This window comes from Rana temporaria, chromosome 9 (assembly GCF_905171775.1).
Source record: "Rana temporaria chromosome 9, aRanTem1.1, whole genome shotgun sequence".
Lineage (NCBI taxonomy): Eukaryota > Metazoa > Chordata > Amphibia > Anura > Ranidae > Rana > Rana temporaria.
The window spans coordinates 133446659-133466588 of record NC_053497.1 but is presented as its reverse complement, the minus strand read 5'-3'; the positions used below and the strand labels follow the sequence as shown (position 1 = coordinate 133466588).

General features: G+C 43.4%; 1 protein-coding gene across 2 annotated transcripts in view; it reads left to right on the top strand.

The window, feature by feature from the left end:
- The window catches only part of LOC120914093 (discoidin domain-containing receptor 2-like), a 197087-nt gene extending 178236 nt beyond the window's left edge, over positions 1 to 18851 (top strand). For both annotated transcript variants that reach the window (XM_040324573.1, XM_040324572.1), the window contains 5 exons: positions 1871 to 1992; positions 3791 to 3988; positions 4706 to 4940; positions 5041 to 5190; positions 14495 to 18851. In XM_040324573.1, the coding sequence (XP_040180507.1) occupies positions 1871 to 1992; positions 3791 to 3988; positions 4706 to 4940; positions 5041 to 5190; positions 14495 to 14635 (846 nt within the window). In that variant the 3' untranslated portion in view covers positions 14636 to 18851. The remainder of the gene's footprint in view (positions 1 to 1870; positions 1993 to 3790; positions 3989 to 4705; positions 4941 to 5040; positions 5191 to 14494) is intronic.
- The last annotated feature ends 1079 nt before the right edge of the window (positions 18852 to 19930 follow it).

Here is a 19930-nt window from a genome sequence, read left to right as displayed (position 1 = left end):
ACCTTCTCCCTCTGTCTGGATGCATATGTTCAGAGGGAAAGAGGTAACCAATAAATTACCTACTGCATGCCCTAAAGGGATACAGCACCCATATGTCACCATATGCTTTCTATCTATGCCATTAACATGTTGTGTATTATTGGAATCCCTATAGAGAGATTCTGAGTTGACAGGATCATTTACATGTTATTTGCCATATGTACATAAGACTAAAGACATACATGTTAATGCGGTTCACCTGAAAAGCAAAAGCCATAATGAGCTAGTATGCACTGCATATTAGCTCATTATGAAATACTTACCTCAAAACGAGGTGTAGGGAACTTACCTGGTCCACGCCGAGCGAGATATCATCTTGACTCGGAGTGTCTTCCGGGTATCGCCACTCCAGCGCTGTGATTTGCTGGAGCGGCGATGACGTCACTCCCGCGCAATGCGTGCGGGAAACTTCAATTCGGCAAGGTCCGGTGGCTGCCGGTCCTTTAGCCGAGGATCCCCGCTGCGCATGCGCCGCTGCAATCAGCGGCGAATTGCGAGGGGAATATCTCCTAAACCGTACAGGTTTAAGAGATATTCTTTATACCTACAGGTAAGCCTTATTATAGGCTTACCTGTAGGTAAAAGTTATAAAAACAAGCTTACAACTACTTTAAAGCGGAGGTTCTGCTGGGAAACGTTTTTTTTTTTTAAGACTACTCTGCTGCTGTTCAAATACACAGTTCTTTACTTACTATTGCCGATCTTGCAGCCGCCACGATCGCGCTTTGGCAGTAAAGGATATTTTATAAAAACTTGTGATGGACATTGCCATGTTCATTGAGGGCACCTTGAAGCCCTCCTGTATTTCTTCCGGGATGCAGTGAATGCTGATCTCCCAGCATTCACCGCGTAATCCCGCGCATGCGAAGTGTTGACGGCGAGTCGCGCCGTCAACACTGCACAGTTGCCATCACAACGGCCGGCGGCGTCCTGAAAAGGACACGCCCCGCTGTGATGTAACACTAGTCCTCCTTTACCAGCACAGTATCCGCCCTCATCACATGACGCGCTTTGCGGGTCATGTGACCCGCTTCCCGCGTCACGTGACAGCACACCTAGCGCGAGACTACACGCGCAGAGAGATCAGTTGATGTGCTATGATTGGCCCACACGTCACTGCAACGGAACCAAGCAAACAGCGCCCACAATGCACAGCGCCGTCGGGGCAAAGTAGAGAAACGCCCACTCCCCGATGGGATGGAAACCCGGAAGCACATCAAAGTACAGGTAAGGGACCATTGAAAAAAAAAATTTACAACGCTATGATGCTTACATTGGGTGGAGGTTAAGGATGCTGGAAAGTTGATTTGGAGGGTGAACCTCCGCTTTAAGCCTTCAGTTGGACTTTATAATGTATGTAAAGCAAACACTTTTTTCAGTTTTGGATAGAGTAGGGAATGGTAAAGATGACATCTGTTTGTTTTGTCTGTGTTCCATCATAAGATTCCTCTACACTTCCTGTCCCAAAGACACTGCAGGAATTAGACAGTTGTCACTAGTTTCTCCCTTATTTTTATTCCATCCTTGCTTTAAATTTAATTGCCTGCAGTACTCGTTTTATCTTGCAGATGTCACTGTTCAATTAATTCATAGGAAAGACATGTCAGCTAACTAACCATGTACAGCACAAATATTATTACATACTACATTTTGAAAAAAATAGACAAATCAGAGAAAATTAGTAAGGTGCGCCCATTAGGACACCCACTGTTAGCTGCAGAATGTTGATTTCTGATTGGTTGACATGGGTCACTCCATATAATTTTTTTGAATTGTTTTAATAAAATTGTTCCAGTAATACTGTCTTTGTTATTGTTCTTTCCTATTAAAGGTCCACTTGTGTGAGGTGGAGGGGCTGCAAGACTTTGTGGAAATGTCCTCAAGTGAGTGCAGTAATCAGCCGGTTCTGGTGGCCGTGAAGATGCTGAGAGCCGACGTTACCAAAACTGCAAGGTAGAAGATTTGCTAATGTCTCTACGTTAATACAAAGTCGGTATAGTAAAGGGACTGCTCCATTTGTGTAAAAAATTTGAATGGATCTTTGATGAGATAGTAAAACATAGCAGTTTTTAGTGGAGTACGGTTATATGCATGTGGTTTACATACAGTACATGGTCTATGGGAAATAACAAACTATTATCTCAAACTAGCTAGTTAGAAAGTGAGACCCGTAGGAGAAAATGGATGGAGGGGCTGCATGACTAGGAGAGGAACAGGGTCAGGGACTGGTCAGCTAGGTCAGTGGAGGGGGCAGGGGAGTAGAGCTTACCTGATTGGAGGCAGAAGTTAGAAGGGGGCAGGTTCCAGTGGTGAGGGTCTTGCGTAGGGACGAATTCTTCATCATTTCATTCCACCCTGGTGTTAAGAGTTATCACATTGCACAGTTGGGGGGGATGTATTTGGGGTTTTTAGAGTTGAGTGAAAATAGAGTTGAAAATAAAAAAATATTTTGTATATGTGCATATTTTACTGACTGGTGGATATTGCTCGAATTTGTCATAGCAGTCGGCGGTTCAAGGAGTCTTTGGGGGGTCAGTGACGAATTACATGGTTACAGGATTAGTGGGGCCCATCTAAGGTATGGTGCTTCCACTTGGTTAGCGGTGGTTCTCCCAGGAGCTAGGTCCCCTGGGGGAAGGGAATATGGAAGTATGTGTGATGTCGGAGCGTCTTTGAGCCGGTTGGGGCATGGCTGAGGACATAGACCGTTCCAGTTATAAATTTGGCCTTAAAGCGGAGGTTCACCCAAAAATCAACTTTCTGCCATTAGATCCAGCATACTGCTGACATCTGCAGTATGCTGTTTTTTTTTGTACTTATCGTTTTATCAGCCGTTGTTATCCGTCTCCGAGCGGGGATTTCTGCGGGGAATAGGCGTTCCTAAGCCAAGCGGATTTGATTGACGGGCTGCTAAACCGTGTCACGCCTTCCGAAAATACCCAAAGTGACACTCGAGTGTTTACGGCGCCTGCGCCTGCCGTGTAGAGCTGACTGCGCAGGCACCGTAAACACTCGAGTGTGATTTCGGGTATTTTCGGAAGGCATGACGTGCTTTAGCAGCCCGTCAATCAACTCCGCTTGGCTTAGGAACGCCTATACCTGGAAGGAATCCCCGCTCGGAGCCGGATTACAACGGCTGATAAAACGATAAGTACTGCAGATGTCAGCAGTATGCTGGATCTAATGGCAGAAAGTTGATTTTTGGGTGAACCTCCGCTTTAAAGACACCCAAAGACCTCTTGTTGTTGTTTTATTATTTGGTTAATAAAATTTGGCTGCTGTGGCCATATAAAACGCATGTCACGCAGTCTGTGTCTTTAATGTTATTGGTAAGGACCGAGGTTGATAATTCCTTTAGTCAAGTAGCCTGCTTTAGGTTTGAAGGATGCCGAAATGCTGGCTACAGGCCTCTGGTTCCAGACACTATCCTCTGTAGTTCTCAAGATTTGATGTTAAGCAATGCAGCGATGAAAAGCTAATTAAAGCCGTGGAAATCATCATAAAGGTGTATTTCTTTGGCCCTGAGAGAGTTCCCACCTAGTGGCTGATAGATTTATTTTTACTGGTATTATTATTTTAGGGTTGCAGTACATTCTGAGGCCACAGAAAAACATTGCTTGTTTCACACACAATGCTTGCAGGGTTTATGAGGTGGGCTGCATTGCATGGAATGTTTAAAAAAACTATCAGTTCAAAGACCATCTGAGACGTGTTTACTTTAATAACACCCCTTTTATCTCCAAATCTCCAGAAATGACTTTCTAAAAGAAATAAAGATCATCTCTAGGTTGAAGCATCCAAACATCATTCGCTTGCTTGGTGTCTGCGTCCGGGATGACCCCTTATGTATGATAACTGAGTATATGGAGAACGGAGATCTCAACCAATTTCTCTCCCAACGTGAGATCCGCAGCCAGTTCACCACTGCTAACAATATACCATCTGTCAGGTAGGTGGCCTAACCCCACTTTGTTGTTGCTCATCCTTGTATTTTTTTGGAATGAATAGTTTTTTCCTTTGTATGTCTGAAAGCTAAGCAAAGAAAAATATTAAACTGGTATTAGTTTAGGGCAGTGTTCTCCAAACTGCAACCCAGGGACTGGATGTGGCCCTTTGCCTGCCTTTATCTGGCCCTTCCCTCCACTGACACAACAACAGGGCACTATTCCTCACTCTGACATCAATGGCATGGCACTATTCTTCCCACTGACACCAATGATGGGGCACTTTTCCTTCCCCTGATTACAATTATGGAGCACTATTCCTCCCACTGACACCAAGAAAGAGCACAATGTTTCCCACTGACACTAATGATGGGGCACTATTCTTCCCTCTCACGCTTACCCCTAACGCAGTTTGTCAGACATTAAAGCTGGCTACTGTGTTTTTAACCACTCCCGCTCATTTATAAAAACCCATTGATATTCATGCAATTCAATGGAGAGTTTTTTGGTACTTACAGTAGATTGAGTGTCTGTGAAAATCGTAAAAAAATGTTAACATCCGGAGCCATTAGGTCCTTCCATTTTATTAAGTTTGCCACAGACTAAGTCTAAAATCAATGGTCAACCATTGTAAAACAACATGGTATTAGGATTGCAACATTGCATTTTTTGCACACTATCGAAATTAGTGATATTATAGCCTCTTTGTTGTCATCTTGCAGCTTCCACAACCTTTTATACATGGCCACACAGATTGCGTCTGGAATGAAGTATCTGGCCTCCCTGAACTTTGTACACAGAGACCTGGCCACACGGAACTGCCTGGTGGGTAACAACCACACACTTAAGATAGCAGACTTTGGGATGAGTCGGAACCTATACAGTGGGGATTATTATCGCATCCAGGGCCGAGCGGTGCTCCCGATTCGTTGGATGGCTTGGGAAAGTATTCTCCTAGTACGTCATTATTTTCTTTTCTATCCTAGGTCTTAATACATAATTTCTCTTTGATGGACTTTGACCCCACCTTCATGCTGATTGTTCCTTTTCTCATTAGGGAAAGTTCACAACCTCCAGTGATGTCTGGGCATTTGGGGTCACACTATGGGAGATGTTTACCCTGTGTAAAGAACAACCTTACAGCGTTTTGTCTGATGAGCAGGTGATTGAAAACACGGGGGAATTTTTCAGGGACCAAGGAAGACAGGTAATGATATGGTGTTCCCTAATTAAATTTATAATTGTTATAGATTCAATTTATTTCAGTCATATCAGATGTGTCACTAAAAATGCATTTTGTTGGGTCTTGGTTTCGAGGGTTACTGGATATCCTGTGATATCACGATGCCCAAACTGTCATATCTGCTTCCACCATTAACACATTTTCTAAATCTGGCAAGTTTTTTCACAGCTCAACCTCTCAATTTCTTACTTAAAATCACCAGTAAATGTTTTTGGAACCTTTACATTCTTGTTAAATCAGAAAACAATGGTAATGGCAGAAGCAGAGAGGACAGCATTTTTAATGAGGTCGATAATGGTGGGTAGGTTCATGAAATGATATCCCAGTGTATTTTCATCTTTGGATGACATAAATAGCGGTACAATATGTAGTTCTTGGTGGGAACTTTTATTCAATGTTCCTCCTTTAAGATAGGTGTTTTAAAAATCTCACAAGAGTTGAGTTGGTCATTAAAAGAGAAATTTTAAATCATACTTGCCTACTATCCCCCGCTGGCTGTAAGACTGAAAACTGAGCAATCAAAGACCGCTGATGACTCAGTTCTCAGTGCTCCATGAGCTGGTGACTGTCACTGTTTTCTGTTCTAAGAGCTCGCTGAGAGGCTGAGCCAGGTGTCTGTCCAGGTTCCTGGGAGGATCCCAACCATATGGTCCTGATCTTTCCCTAGCATGGGCCGGATCTGTGACGTCAGCCGACACCGAGCTTCAGCTCGCTATCTGCTGTAAAACAGTAGTTTTACAAAGCGAGCTGCATTCCTGTGAACCACAGGAAAAGTACAGCCAAACAAGCTTTGACTGTACTTCTCCTCTAATACAATTAAAATGTATGAGTATGCCTATTGGAAATAGAGAAATTGTTAGAGAATATATGTTTGATTGCTAGAACCATTTATTAATAAATCAGATGCTCTTTTTTTTTTTAATAGTCCAAAATAAAAAGGTATCAGGGAAGAATCCAATGACAGAAGCTCACAATTAGAGTGGGCAAATTATGCTTGAAAGTATAAAAAACCCTTTAAGAACTCTTTATAGAAATATAATTTCTCTATTTTATTTATTTTCAGTATTATATAGCGATCGTGTTATTTTGATATAACAGTTACATATACATAGAACCGTTTGATTCAAATACTATCACCTAAAGGGTCTCACAAACCAATTATCCCATCACACAAACACATACACTATAAAGCCAGTTTAGGGGAAAGCCAAAAAACTTACCGACATATATATTTAAAATGTGTATGTGTAGTCTGCATGTGTATTGAATATATGTATCTAATGACCACATGGAAAACTTATGAGTTTTACTTTATGGTTAAGTGTATGTATAATGTAAATAAATATAATGTCTACTAAAACAAATCCAGTGTCAAAAATACTAAGCAGCGCATAAGTAAAATATGTGTATAACCCTCTCAAATACAGAGATAAATAAATAGCTTCAAATATTAATGTGAATACTATAAATCAATAAATAAATCAGAGATAGTTGCAAAAAATGAATATGAATACTATCAAGGATAAATGAAATGTAGAACCCGTGAGAAAAAAGTGTCACAAGTGATAAACATAAAGGGCCAGATTCTCGTCCAGCGGCGTATCTTTGCGGCGGCGTAACGTATCCGATTTACGTTACGCCTCCGCAACTTAGACGGACAAGTGCTGTATTCTTGAAGCACTTGCTCCGTAAGTTGCGGCGGCGTAGCGTAAATCGGCCGGCTTAAGCCCGCCTAATTCAAATTTGGAACAGGGGGGCGTGTTTTATGTAAATGTTCTGTGACCCGACGTGATTGATGTTTTTCACGAACGGCGCATGTGCCATCCGTGGAAATCTCCCAGTGTGCATTGCTCCTAATACGCCGCAAGGACGTATTGGTTTTGACGTGAACGTAAATTACGTCCAGCCCCATTCACAGACGAGTTACGCAAACGACGTAAAATTTTCAAATTTCGTTGCGGGAACAACGGCCATACTTAACATTGTTACGCCGCACTTACGCCACCATATAGCAGGGGTAACTATACACCGGGAGGAGCCTAACGTAAACGGCGTAACTTTACTGCGTCGACCGGGCGTATGTTCGTGAATTTGCGCATCTAGCTGATTTACATATTTTGACACGTAAATAAGCGTACACGCCCCTAGCGGCCAGCGTAAATATGCAGTTACGATCCGGCGGCGTAAGAGACTTGCACCTGTCGGATCTAATAGATATTTATGCGTAACTGATTCTAAGAATCAGGCGCATAGATATGACGACACAACGCAGAGATACGACGGCGTATCTGGAGATACGCCGTCGTATCTCCACTGAGAATCTGGCCCAAAGTTCATAAGTGATGTATATTCCTTGAATCTTCAAGTCTTCCACCACACCAAAAGTGTTCAGTGAATCCTTCACCCATTAAATTCAACACTCACCAAAACGATATGCCTAACACTCGCGTGCTTTGGCATAAAGGCATGAACAAGACCTCTCAAATAGATTTAACAGGCAATTTGTTCCAAACAGTGAAATCTGATTGCTCCACATATAAATAATGAAAAAAGAGGAGTGCACAATAGTGTAATACCAAATGGTCAGTTTTAATAAAACACCACGCACAAATCTTCAAAAGTTGCACTCACAAAAAACTTTTAAAACAAGCAGTTTGTCACAGCAAACAAAGCATCCCTCGTGACGAAACATGTCGGGGCGTGGTTACACAGTGAGCATCTGAACCAACGTGAGACGTTTAGACGTGTGATGCACTAATCTGAACCAGGAAATAGAGATTCCATACAGGGCGTTTGAGTGGTGAGAATACATCTAGCTGATTGTGGGTCCGCCATGAACCATCGTTTCACCGGTTGAGAAAATTGGGGATGCTTTGTTTGCTGTGACACACTGCTTGTTTTAAAAGTTTTTTTGTGAGTGCAACTTTTGAAGATTTGTGTGTGGTGTTTTATTAAAACTGACCATTCGGTATTACACTATTGTGCACCCCTCTTTTTCCATTATTTATATGTGGAGCAATCTGGATTTCACTGTTTGGAACAAATTGCCTGTTAAATCTATTTGAGAGGTCTTGTTCATGCCTTTATGCCAAAGCACGCGAAACAAGATATGCCTGAATTTGGCCAAGATACGACCGACTTAAGTCTCCTACGCCGTCGTATCTTGGGTGCATATTTACGCTGGCCGCAAGGGGCGCTTCCGTTGATTTATGCGGCGAATATGTAAATGAGCTAAATACGCCGTTTACATAAGACATACGCCGGCGTAAAGATAAAACACCTCAATAGGTGGCGCAGCCCATGCAAGGTATGGACGTCGAGAACTGACTTCGGCTTTGACGTCATTTACGTAAGTCGTACGTGAATGGGGCTGGGCGTAAGTGAGGTTTCAAGTCGTACGCATTGTGACGTCGTATCGTAGGGAGTATTTGCGACGTGATTCCGAGCATGCGTGCGCATGCGCGTGCATGCACCGTTCGTTCGGCCATGCATTCACATGGGGTCACGATTCATTTTAATACAACACGCCCACTGCCTTGCTACTTTGAATTACGCGGGCTTACCCTGGCCCATTTACGTTACGCCGGCGTACATATGGGAGCAAGTGCTTTGTGAATACAGTACTTGCCTTTCAATGTTACGTCGGCGTAGCTCATGTAAGATGTGCTACGCCTAACTAAAGATGCGCCCGTCTCTGAGAATCTGGCCCTTTATGTTTATCACTTGTGACACTTTTTTCTCACGGGTTCTACATTTCATTTATCCTTGATAGTATTCATATAATTTTTTTGCAACTATCTCTGATTTATTTATTGATTTATAGTATTCACATACATTTTTGAAGCTACAGAAGGGATCCTTGAGGGACTCCGCATGACACCGTGCGTTTTTCAGAAGTGAATGGTCCCAGTTTCACTACTTGTGATCGGTTTTCCAAAAAGGAGGAGAACCAGGGTAAGTCACATTCTGCGATTTTGGCTACTTCAGCTAACCGAAGTAGCAATCGTTTGTTGTCAACCGTATCAAAAGCTGCGCTAAGGTCCAACAGTACTAGAAGACAATGTTCTCCTTCGTCTGTGGCCTCAAGAGCATCATCGCATATTTTAAGCAATGCTGTTTCCGTCCCGTACCCTGGACGGAAACCCGATTGATAAGTATCGAGCAAATTATGGGTGTCTAAATGCTGTTGCACCACCACTTTCTCCATTACCTTGGAGAAAATGTTCAGGCCTGTTATGGGACGATGATGTTCAGGGTCTTTGGGGTCAAGGGTGGGTTTCTTTAAGATGGGTTTGATTATCCCTTGTTTCAACAGGGAGGGCACTATGCCTTCCCTGAATAACTGGTTTATCAACTGCTTGATGGGTGGTGCCAAAATATCGGCACATTGCTTCAGCAGTTTGGTGGGGATAATATCGTTAGGCGCTTTGCTATTTTGCAGAGTGCAGATGATATTTTTAGTGGCATCCAGGGAGACGGGTTTTAGAGTAAACATTGTTACTTGGGCCTGATTCCTGTGCTGATTGGGCTGGGGACTGCTAAGGGGGTTGAGGGGGATACTGTTTTGCAGAATGCTTACACGGATCCTTTCGATTTTGTTCACAAAATGGTCCGATAATTCATTGCAAAATTCTTGGGTATCAGAATTGGGAGCTTCAAGACAGGCTGGGTTCATGGTCTGACTAACCAACTCGAAGAGTTCGCGAGGACGGTTTAGGGCATTGGTGATGATTTCGGAGAAATAATTTTTTTTGGCTCGGAAAATTTCTTTGTGGTATTTCTTAGTTGTTTCGTTGTAGATGGCGCGGTTTTCGTCTCCAAGCTGCTTCCGCTCTTCTACGTTCTTGCTTAAGGGACAATAGCTGGTCGTTAAACCAGCTGGAGTTGTCTTTACGGATACAGGTTTTACGTTTAGGCGCTACCAAGTCGGCTGACTGCAGTAGGGCTGTGTTTATGGCATCCATTTCAGTGGCTGATTGATATGAAGGGATCGTTTTTATTTTATTTCCTAGTATTGTTTTGAAGAGCTCTGAATGGAGCTTCTTCTGCGATCTGGTCCAGTGCATTGTCACTGGTTTTGGCGTTTTTGTTATAGGGGTATTTTTGGTAATCATAAATTTGATTACATGGTGGTCTGTCAATGGTAACGACTCATTTTCCAAAATTTTTACTACCTGATTTTGTCTGAAAATAAGATCGAGGGTGTGCCCAGAAGCATGTGTGGGCCCACATACTAGTTGCTGCAGACCTAGTCCTTCCAAGTGGTCAATTCAGGCGACGGCCACGGGATCCTGTGAGGAGTTGGCCCAAAGGTTGAGATCCCCAAGCAGCAAAAAATGTTTGCTGTTTAGTGTATAAGTGGACATAAATTCTGTCAAAGGTGTGAGAAGCTGCGATTTTGGACCCGGTGGTCTGTAGCAGAGTAGGATATGGACGGTTTCCTGTGGGTTTGTTTGAAGTTGTAGGGAGAGGGATTCCATGAATGGAAGTGTGTTCTGAAGGACTGGTTTAGTGATCGAGAGAGAACTCTTATGGGTCACTGCCAGGCCTCCTCCTCTTTGTCCTATTCTGTTTTCTGTTATTATGCGATAGTTCTCTGGCACCAGTTCATCGAGAATGGTGAGCCATCTTTCTGTAATAGACAGTCTAAATCGCATTGTAGGATAAGATCATGAATTTCTATTCGGTGTCTTACTGCTGATCTTGTATTGACCAGAGCGCATGATATGGGCTTTGGTTTGGCTAGGCAGGTGTAGTGTTTGACTGTCGATCGTCGATCGATTCTCCACAGTCGTTCAGTCCTTAAGACTTTTTTTGTGTTGGCCGGCAATTTTGAGGCCAATGGCTTTAGTCCCCAAATAGTTGCTGGCGAGTACCTCAGTTTTGTCATAGTCACTGACGCACTGGGGGCCGAATGTCTATAAGGGGGAGGGGCTTTGCAGTAGTGCTGGGAGTGATGATTCACGGAATCCCAGCTCCCAGATTTTTTTGATCCAGAGGAAGGCGAAAAAAACCCTGTCCGTGCTAAGTCAATGTGCCGTGGCGGGGGAAAAAAATTCCTTCCTGACCCCCGCGGGGCGATCGGACGTGGCCCTGGATCAAAATGCTGCAAAGGTGGTGACCTCGAAAAGGGGGGGGGGCGGGGGGTTAACAACTGGTGGTTATTGTGTTGTGGCTTGAGTCCGGAGAGAGCGGTAGGGGACCCGATAGCAGGGGGGGTAACAGGCTTGTACCTGATGGGGAGGTGCGGGGGGCCACTCGACTGCGGCGACGTAGGCGGGGGGGATTGACGGGGTTCCTACCTATCTACATCCCATGGGCCACACGTCCTACTCCTAGGAAGCGTGCGCCGGTAGCTGCTGGAATGTAGTTCTAGCCCTGGGAAAGAGACTTGCTTCAGACACAGCCTGATGTCAGGAGGCTGGGGGGCCCTACCTATCTACATCCCATGGGCCACACGTCCTACTCCTAGGATATGTGCGCCGGTAGCTGCTGGAATGTAGTTCTAGCCCTGGGGAAAGAGTCTGGTTTTCAGACTCAAGCCTGAATATGGGACAAAGTTTAGGTGTACCAAGATGGCCACCAGCTGAGAATCAGGCCCAAGCCAGGGGCTATGAGCCTGGGGGTCTACAGCATCTGGGGTGTAGCAAGATGGCCGCCGACCGGGGCTAGGCCCGAGCCGGGGGCTGGAGTCCTGGGGCACCGATGGGGCAACGGTGGAGGTCCTGGGGGACTAAGATGAGTCCTGGAGGGGGCTGGGGGCTGTAGTAGAGGGCAAAAGGGGAGAGGTTGAGTGGTTAGGTTGCAATAGCGCAGGAAACGTGGGGGTGCACTAGGCCTCGGCTGAAGCCGCGGACTTGCCTAAGTGCTGCCGCCACGTTCGTTCAACGAAATAGTCCAGGGGGGGTTGCGGGGAAGTGCCTGGCGGGTCCTATGCCCCCGATGGGGGTGTAAGGGGGGGTGTGTGGCCGGTCATTTCCAGCCGTTCCCCTTGGGCGGACACCGCGGCTTATTGTCTAGGGAAGGTTCCCCCTGCTGGTGTTACTGCCTGGTATTTGGCGTGCAGTACTGTGGCCCACCACCAGGTGTCTCCCGACAGTCTTGGACTGTCGGGGGAGTTCTTCCCTGGTGGTGTTATGTTATCCTTGGGCTGCAGTACTGGCGTCCACCAGCGGGGGATTCTTGGCAGTGTGGAGCATAAAGCCTTTCCTGCGTTCAGGTGTGACCTGAACGCAATTAGCAAGCATATATATACCCGGCGTGTGCAATCAGTCCTCGCCCTGGTATCTGTCTATTTACCTTGATCCTGAGCCTGTATCCTGACCCTGATTTCTGGACCCTGATTCTGATCCTTGATCCTGATCCCTGCCTGGACTTTCCTCCCTGTTTCCTGATTCCTGCTTCCCTTGGATTTCCTACCTTGCAGCCCATCCATCCATCCGCTCCCTGATCCGCTGTGTTCCCATCCTCACCCATCTGCTGACTTCCCCTGTGTATGACCTCGGCCTGGCTTTGTTTATGGATACGGTATCTCCCTTTGATTGTGAATACTGTTTGCTGTTTATTGTGCACTGGTTGTCCCACATGTTTTGTTCACTTATTTGTAAATAAACACCTTTATTCCACTGCATACAGTCTTGGTCTCCTCTGTGTAGGCACACAGTACTGGTCTACTAAACTCTCCTGACACTTATCCTGAGAAGGACGGCCGCAAGTCGTCCCCGGGAAGGAGGCTGGAGGGTGGATCGGGGTGCGGTGGTGGCGGGCCTTACCTGTATCAGGGAGCCTGTGAAGGCCTGTGAGAGGAGGGAGAAAGGAGAGGCAAGATTTGTTGTCCTAAATCCTGGGCCCTGGATGCTGCGGTTGTGCTCTGGCACTGGGAGCTCCGGGGAGGAAAACCTGCCTGCCTAACTGTCTGACTGACAGAGCTAGTCTCTGGGTGAGAGCAGACTCGTGCCCCCAATACCTATGCGACAAAATAAAAGCCTACAACCCCAATCGCGCTCTGCGATCTTCCAACCAAAATTTACTCCAAATCCCCAAAACCAGATACAAGTCCAAAGGAGAAAGAAGATTTGCTGTCCAAGGCCCTCGACTGTGGAACACTTTGCCAACCTCCATTCGGTTGGAGGAGAATCACTTGGCCTTTAGGAGAAAGATCAAAACCCACCTCTTCTGAACTCAAGGGAGAAGTGGTCAAACAAGCGCCCAGAGGCGATTCAGTTCGCATGTGTAGCGCTATATAAGTTTTTCACTCACTCACTCACTCACTCACTATTTATTTATCTCTGTATTTGAGAGGGTTATACACATATTTTACTTATGCGCTGCTTAGTATTTTTGACACTGGATTTGTTTTAGTAGTCATTATATTTATTCACATTATTCACTATATTTAAAGCGGCAGCTATTGTCCCTAGTTTTCTTCCAGCCAGCGGGTTTATCTTGATTACCATCTATTTATAAGTGTATGTATAGCCATAAGGCTGCATTCACACCTAAGCGACAAAACGCCCGACGCGGGACGCTTCTGCCGCTAGAGGGGAGAATTCCCATTGCCGTCTATGGAGATGGTTCACATCTCATAGACGCGCAACGCCTGTCGCCTGAAAAAAAGTCCCGGACCCTTTTTTTCACGCGACAGGCGCGTTTTCCCATAGACAGCAATGGGAATACTTTAGGAAAAAAAAAAAAATGAAACATTTGTACTCGCGGCAAATCTGCCGCTACACGCGAACGTGGCTGTCGCTTAGGTGTGAATGCAGCCTAAACATGTAGTTTTGGATAGAGTCAGGGAGGATCAGAACCCCCATCAAGTTTTTATTTTTTTCCTTATCCCTATGTAGATCCGCCCTTTCTAATTGTCTTGATGACCATTTCCACGAGACAAAAAATTAATACAAAATTTAGATTTTAAATTTTAGAGCTGTCACCAGAATCAGAGGGGATGGTAAATCTTTCAGTGAGGACATCTGTTCTGATAACAACGGTTTAAGAAGTGATTTTCACATGTGTCTCCAGTAAGGAATTCTCCCCACTAGAACATAGACCAAAAAAATGTACTGGCTTTTTTTTTACCACTTTGCTTCTCTATAAAACTGAAAAGAAAAGATTTTGGGTATACAGTGTGTACAGTTTAAGAAAAGGTTTACTTTAAGAAGTTATGAGAACCATAAGTAGCACCCAACTAATATCCAAGTATAACATGGTTCTGGTATAGTACCTGGCTCTTTGTATTCATATAAATTTTTATTGATTTGTACCCTAGATCTATCTCTCCCAGACGCCCCTGTGCCCCACCCCCATCTTTGACCTGATGATGAAATGCTGGAGTAGGGACATAAAGGACCGATCTACGTTTGAGTTGATTCACCACTTTCTGATAGAGCAACTGGATGCCATTGTGTAAACTGCCACTGAACAGCCAACCTGGAAGATGCAGGTTCTTATTGTACCCAACTCATCTGGAGCTATACTGGACAAAGCCTTAGTTTTCTAGATGTAGATGTAGAAGGACCAAGAGACAATGTTCTCCTGTGGCACTGGTAGACTTCACCGGAAACCTCTACCTGTTCATGGCTTCCTGCTTCCCCAGCAGTTGATGCAACTGATTTTAGGGTGATGAAGCAAGGCTGCATCTCCCCCAAAGGGGAGCACCCCAGCTGGGATTGAGGACTGGAATTAAGATGTGAGAAGTAGGACAATGTCCCACTAAAGAGTACCACTACATTCTGTGTATGTGTATATAAGTGTATGGGGAGGGGGGAGAGGGGTCTGTATGTGTGTCCAAATATCAAGTGAGCATATTACTATTACACAGATTCAAGAGGAAATTGTGGTATATTTATTATGCCCTGTTGTGTACATAAACTAAGGGACCGGTATCAGCTTTATGAAACACAGATGGGAAATCTTATGTGGATTCTTCTCTGACTGCAGTGATACTAGTTTCAAAAATTGTACCTTTGTACTTGTCTTAAGTAACTACAAGATTACTTTTACATTCTCAAAGGACTTTGCTTATCTTTTAGAAGGTGTTAGGACAACAGCAAATAATAGCAACCATTACATACATTTCCAGTAATGCTTTTTCCCATAATCCCTTTATTTCTTCCCATTGACTCTTTTTGCGTTCTGTTAATTTTGCCACATTATAGAAGCTTTAGGATGTAGCCTAATGTCCCACCCCTGAGTTTCTAAATTGGATAACAATATTTATAACTAATGCAGTCCCTTGCGTAAGGCGCAAGTAACATTTTTGTTTGTTGTGCCTTAAACTACATTACACTAGCCATTACAGACTTTGAATGAACAAGCTTTAGGGGTGGTATTAACACCTAACCCTTATACTTGATTGAACGTTAAATGCTATGAAAGAGTCATATAACATAATTGGACCTAAATTTATGTTTACTCATAGAACTACTATATACTATACTGCTATTGTTTTGCTTTTATTTTAACCCTTTTAATTGTCTGGAAGCCCTAAGGACTGTATTTTCTGCAGTTGTAAAAAGGTGGTTACAAATACAATGATTTATGGACTATAATTTTTAGTCAATAACTTGGTAAAAATACTCCTATATGTGCAATTCTACACTGGCTCGTCAGATATCAGCTTTCAATATCTAGCCCAAAATAGACTGCACAAAGCTGACATGCCATTGGTAGGCATCATTTGCCACATATCTGAGCTGCTACCATGTTAATAAATGATAAAAGGAAGTAATTATTTTCATATGCCTTTTAGTTTACTAGAATGTCTCTGTTGTATAGGAGAGAAAAGAGAATGTTTGTTTGTTTTCTGTTTCATACATTTATGTTAAAGCTCTTAAATGCACTCTTACTGTACAGAAAACATAGTTGTTAGACTTATTCCTTCACTTTAATTCATATTAATTGTAGCGTAACAGTTTGCCATTCTAATGCAGAACATTGCACAGGTCTCTTTCTGTAAGGCAGTGTGATTCCATGCATTGATTTAGGACACAGGTGTCATTGTACTAATCCCAATTGTGAGTGTATCATTGTTCTGAGATCTCATGTGTCTGTATGTTAAAATTTTGGGAACCCAAGTGTCAATGCGCCATTGTACTGGGACCCCAAGTGTCAGTATATAATTGGGACCCAAACAGTGAGTGTGTTATTATGCAAGGACCCCACGTATCAGTGTGTCATATTTCTTGGACCTCAAAGGTCAGTGTGTTCTTGTGAAGGGGCCCCCAAGTGTCTCTGTGCCATTGTACAGAAACCATAAGTGTCAAAGTGGCATTGTGCAATGACCCAAAGTGTCAGCCTACCATTATAAGGGATTGCCAAGTGTCAGTGTGTCACTGTACAGGGATCCCAAGTGACAGTGAGTTATCCTGAGACACTAACTTTGGGTCCAAAATGTCATCATGGCATTGTTCTGGAACCCTAAGGGTTGATGTACCATTGAAATGGTAGCCCAAGTATCATTCGACCATTGTCCTAGGACCCTAAATATTGGTGTTCCAATGTTATGAGATCCCAAGTGTTTTCCCATTGTACAGAGATTCAAAGTGTCAGTGTGCCATTATATAGGGACTCCAAATATCAGGATTTTATAGATCAGGGATCCCAAGTGTTGTGGTGTTTTCATACAGACACCCCAAGCCATTGTACAAGAACCCCAAGTATCAATGTGTAATTGTACAGGGTCCCCAAGCAGGGACTGCTAGTGTCGGTGTGTCAATGTACAATAACCCCAAGTGCTAGTGTGCCATTGTACAGGGGCCCCAAATGTCAGTGTGGCATTGTCCAGGAACTCCAAGTGGCATTATACATTGCACACATATCAGTTTGCCATTTTACAACCATCCCCTGTATTAATGTGCCAATGTACACCGATCACCAGTATAAGTGTGCCATTGTACAGGATTGCCAGTTGTCAGTGTGGCACTGTACAGGATACCCACATGTTAATGTGTCACTGTATAGGGACATGTCATGTCATGAGTATAACACAGTTGTTAGATAAAAAAAAGTGCCAGAATGGCATTGTTCTGGAGTCCTAGGTGTTGATGAACCATTGATCTGGTAGCTGAAGTCTAAGCGTGCCACTTCCCTTGGACCCTAAATATTGTTAGAATACTGTTCTGGAATCCCGAAATATTAGTATGTCATTGTTCTGAGACCCTTAGTTGTCAACCTGTTATTTTTCTAGATCCTCATGTTTCAGGAAAGAAATTTGCTCCATGTATGTGCTACCTACCGTGTTTCCCCGAAAAATAAACCCTACCCCGAATATAAGACCTAGCATGATTATTGGGGAGGGCGGCAATATAAGCCCTACCCCAAAAATAAGCCCTAGTAAAGTAAATGAAAAACCTGTGGTCTGTTTTGTAGGACGATCGTACTGTATGGAGTGCAGTGTGTCTCCCCTTGTGACTGTACCGTATTATAAAATACTTTATTAGCAGCCGCTGCTGACCCGCCGGAGGTTTCCTTCTTTCCTCCTCGCTGACATCTGCAGCCCCTGTCTCGTGTCTTCCCCCTTCTCTTCTCCTCCCAGCTGATGTTCGTGGCCCCTCCCTCTTCAATGCACGGAGCGGGCTGACAGCAGGGATCTCAGCACAGAGAAGAGCAGATCAAGTGTGCGATATATGTGCAGTATTTTCCATGAGATAATGGGAGACACACTGCACCTTATACCAGTGTGATCATTTTAAAATGTATGTAGTCCATTTTATAAAAGGACTTTAGCCAAGATGTTTTTAAAACTATGTTGAAAATGTACTCCTGACCTGACACGGGGAGAGAAAGAACACAGGGGACACAGGAACTTTAAAAAAAAAAAAACATTTTATTGTTTTATTCCAGGATTTTTAGAACATACTGTAGAGAGGGGTAAATGACACAGCACAAGCATTGTGCTTTAAAATTAACAGGATTTTTTTATGGTCAAAACTACTTTAAGATTATCATTTTACATACCGTAAATAAATAAGCCCTACCCCGAAAATAAGCCCTAGTGTGTTTTTTTGTAGACAAAATTAATATAAGACCCGGTCTTATTTTCGGGGGAAACACGGTAAGTGTCAGTGTGCCACTTAGAACTACAAATGACTGTTTTTGGAGTCCAACTTTCAATCTGCTATTGTTCTTGGTTTACTAGGGTCGTTGTATTGTTTTCTGGGACCAAAGGTGTTAAGTGTGTCAGATCTGTTGTATCCAAGGTAATGTTTGATTGTCCTGGGTTTTCAATCGTCAATTCATCATTGTACTGCAGTCTATGTTCCGGAGTGCCATTTCTCCAAAAGGAGAGATACAATTATATTACAACCAACAAAATGGTACCTAAAAAAACAAATTCTGAGACCTCAATGAACCTTTGCTTTAAATAACAAAGGACATGGTCATTTACTGCCAACTTGAGTGTGTATGAGTGAGTGTGTTATACTGTATGTGTCTTGTAATAGTAAGGACCAAAAGGTGGGTGAACTTGATAAAATCCTTTAGGGGATCAGTTTGGATGGTCAAGAGAAATGTAAAAATGTATATTTCAGTTGTGTGTGTGTAGTTCCCATTAAATGGATTACTATTTTATTTAACACATTCGTTTTTGCACAACATTACTTGCAATAAATGACACCATTCTGGTAGCATAAGAGTATCTTTCTAATGGCAACAAGGTAATATGGATCTAATTAGTGTGCATTCCCCTCCCATAAATACAGTATATATATTCAGGAATGGCCATTTTTTAGCACATGTTATAATTATTGGAAATAATCATTTCTTTGAAATACAAATTTCATCACACACAGTATAAACATTATATTTATTTCCTCTTAAAATTTTATTGCAAAACTAAACATAAGACTACTAATAATTTTGATGGTAAAAGATTGTGCAGTAACATATTTAATTATAGAGTACAGTAACACCATAATTATAATCGGATGAAGAAGAGTTCCAGTAAATTCACATACTTGAATCATCCCACATTATATAAAAAAATTGGCCCTCACATACTCTGATAGCCATGAAATACAATCTAACTAAGGTGCAGACAGGGTCTAACATGTGTAGCCAGTTGAAGGTTAGTTTTTTTATTTTCTAAATAGGTTCCTTTAAGCTAGTGCATTGTTGGTTCACTTACCTTTTCCTTCGATTTCCCTTCTAAATGTTTTTTTTTCTTTGTCTGAATTTCTCACTTCCTGTTTCTCATCAGTAAACTTGCCACCATCATCTGAGCCGTTCTGGCTGGGGGTCAGTTAGCCAAAACAGCTTACTGAGGAGGAACAGGAAGTGAGAAATTCAGACAAAGAAAAAAAACATTTAGGCCCAGATTCTCAAAGGAGTTACGCCGGCGTATCTCTGAGTGTGAGGCGTCGTATCTATGTGCCTGATTCTTAGAATCAGTTACGCATAGATTTGTCTTAGATCCGACCGGCGTAAGTCTCTTACGCCGTCGTATCTAAGTTTCATATTTACGCTGGCCGCTAGGTGGCGCTTCCATCGATTTACGCGTTGAATATGGTAATGAGCTAGATACGCCGATTCTTAAACGTACATGCGCCCGGCGCATTTTTTTACGTCGTTTACGTAAGGCTTTTTTGGGCGTAAAGTTACCCCTGCTCTATGAGGCTTAGATGAGGCGTACGAATGTTAGATATGGATGTCGGAACAGCGTCAAATTTTTCACGTTGTTTGCGTAAGTCGTCCGTGAATGGGGCTG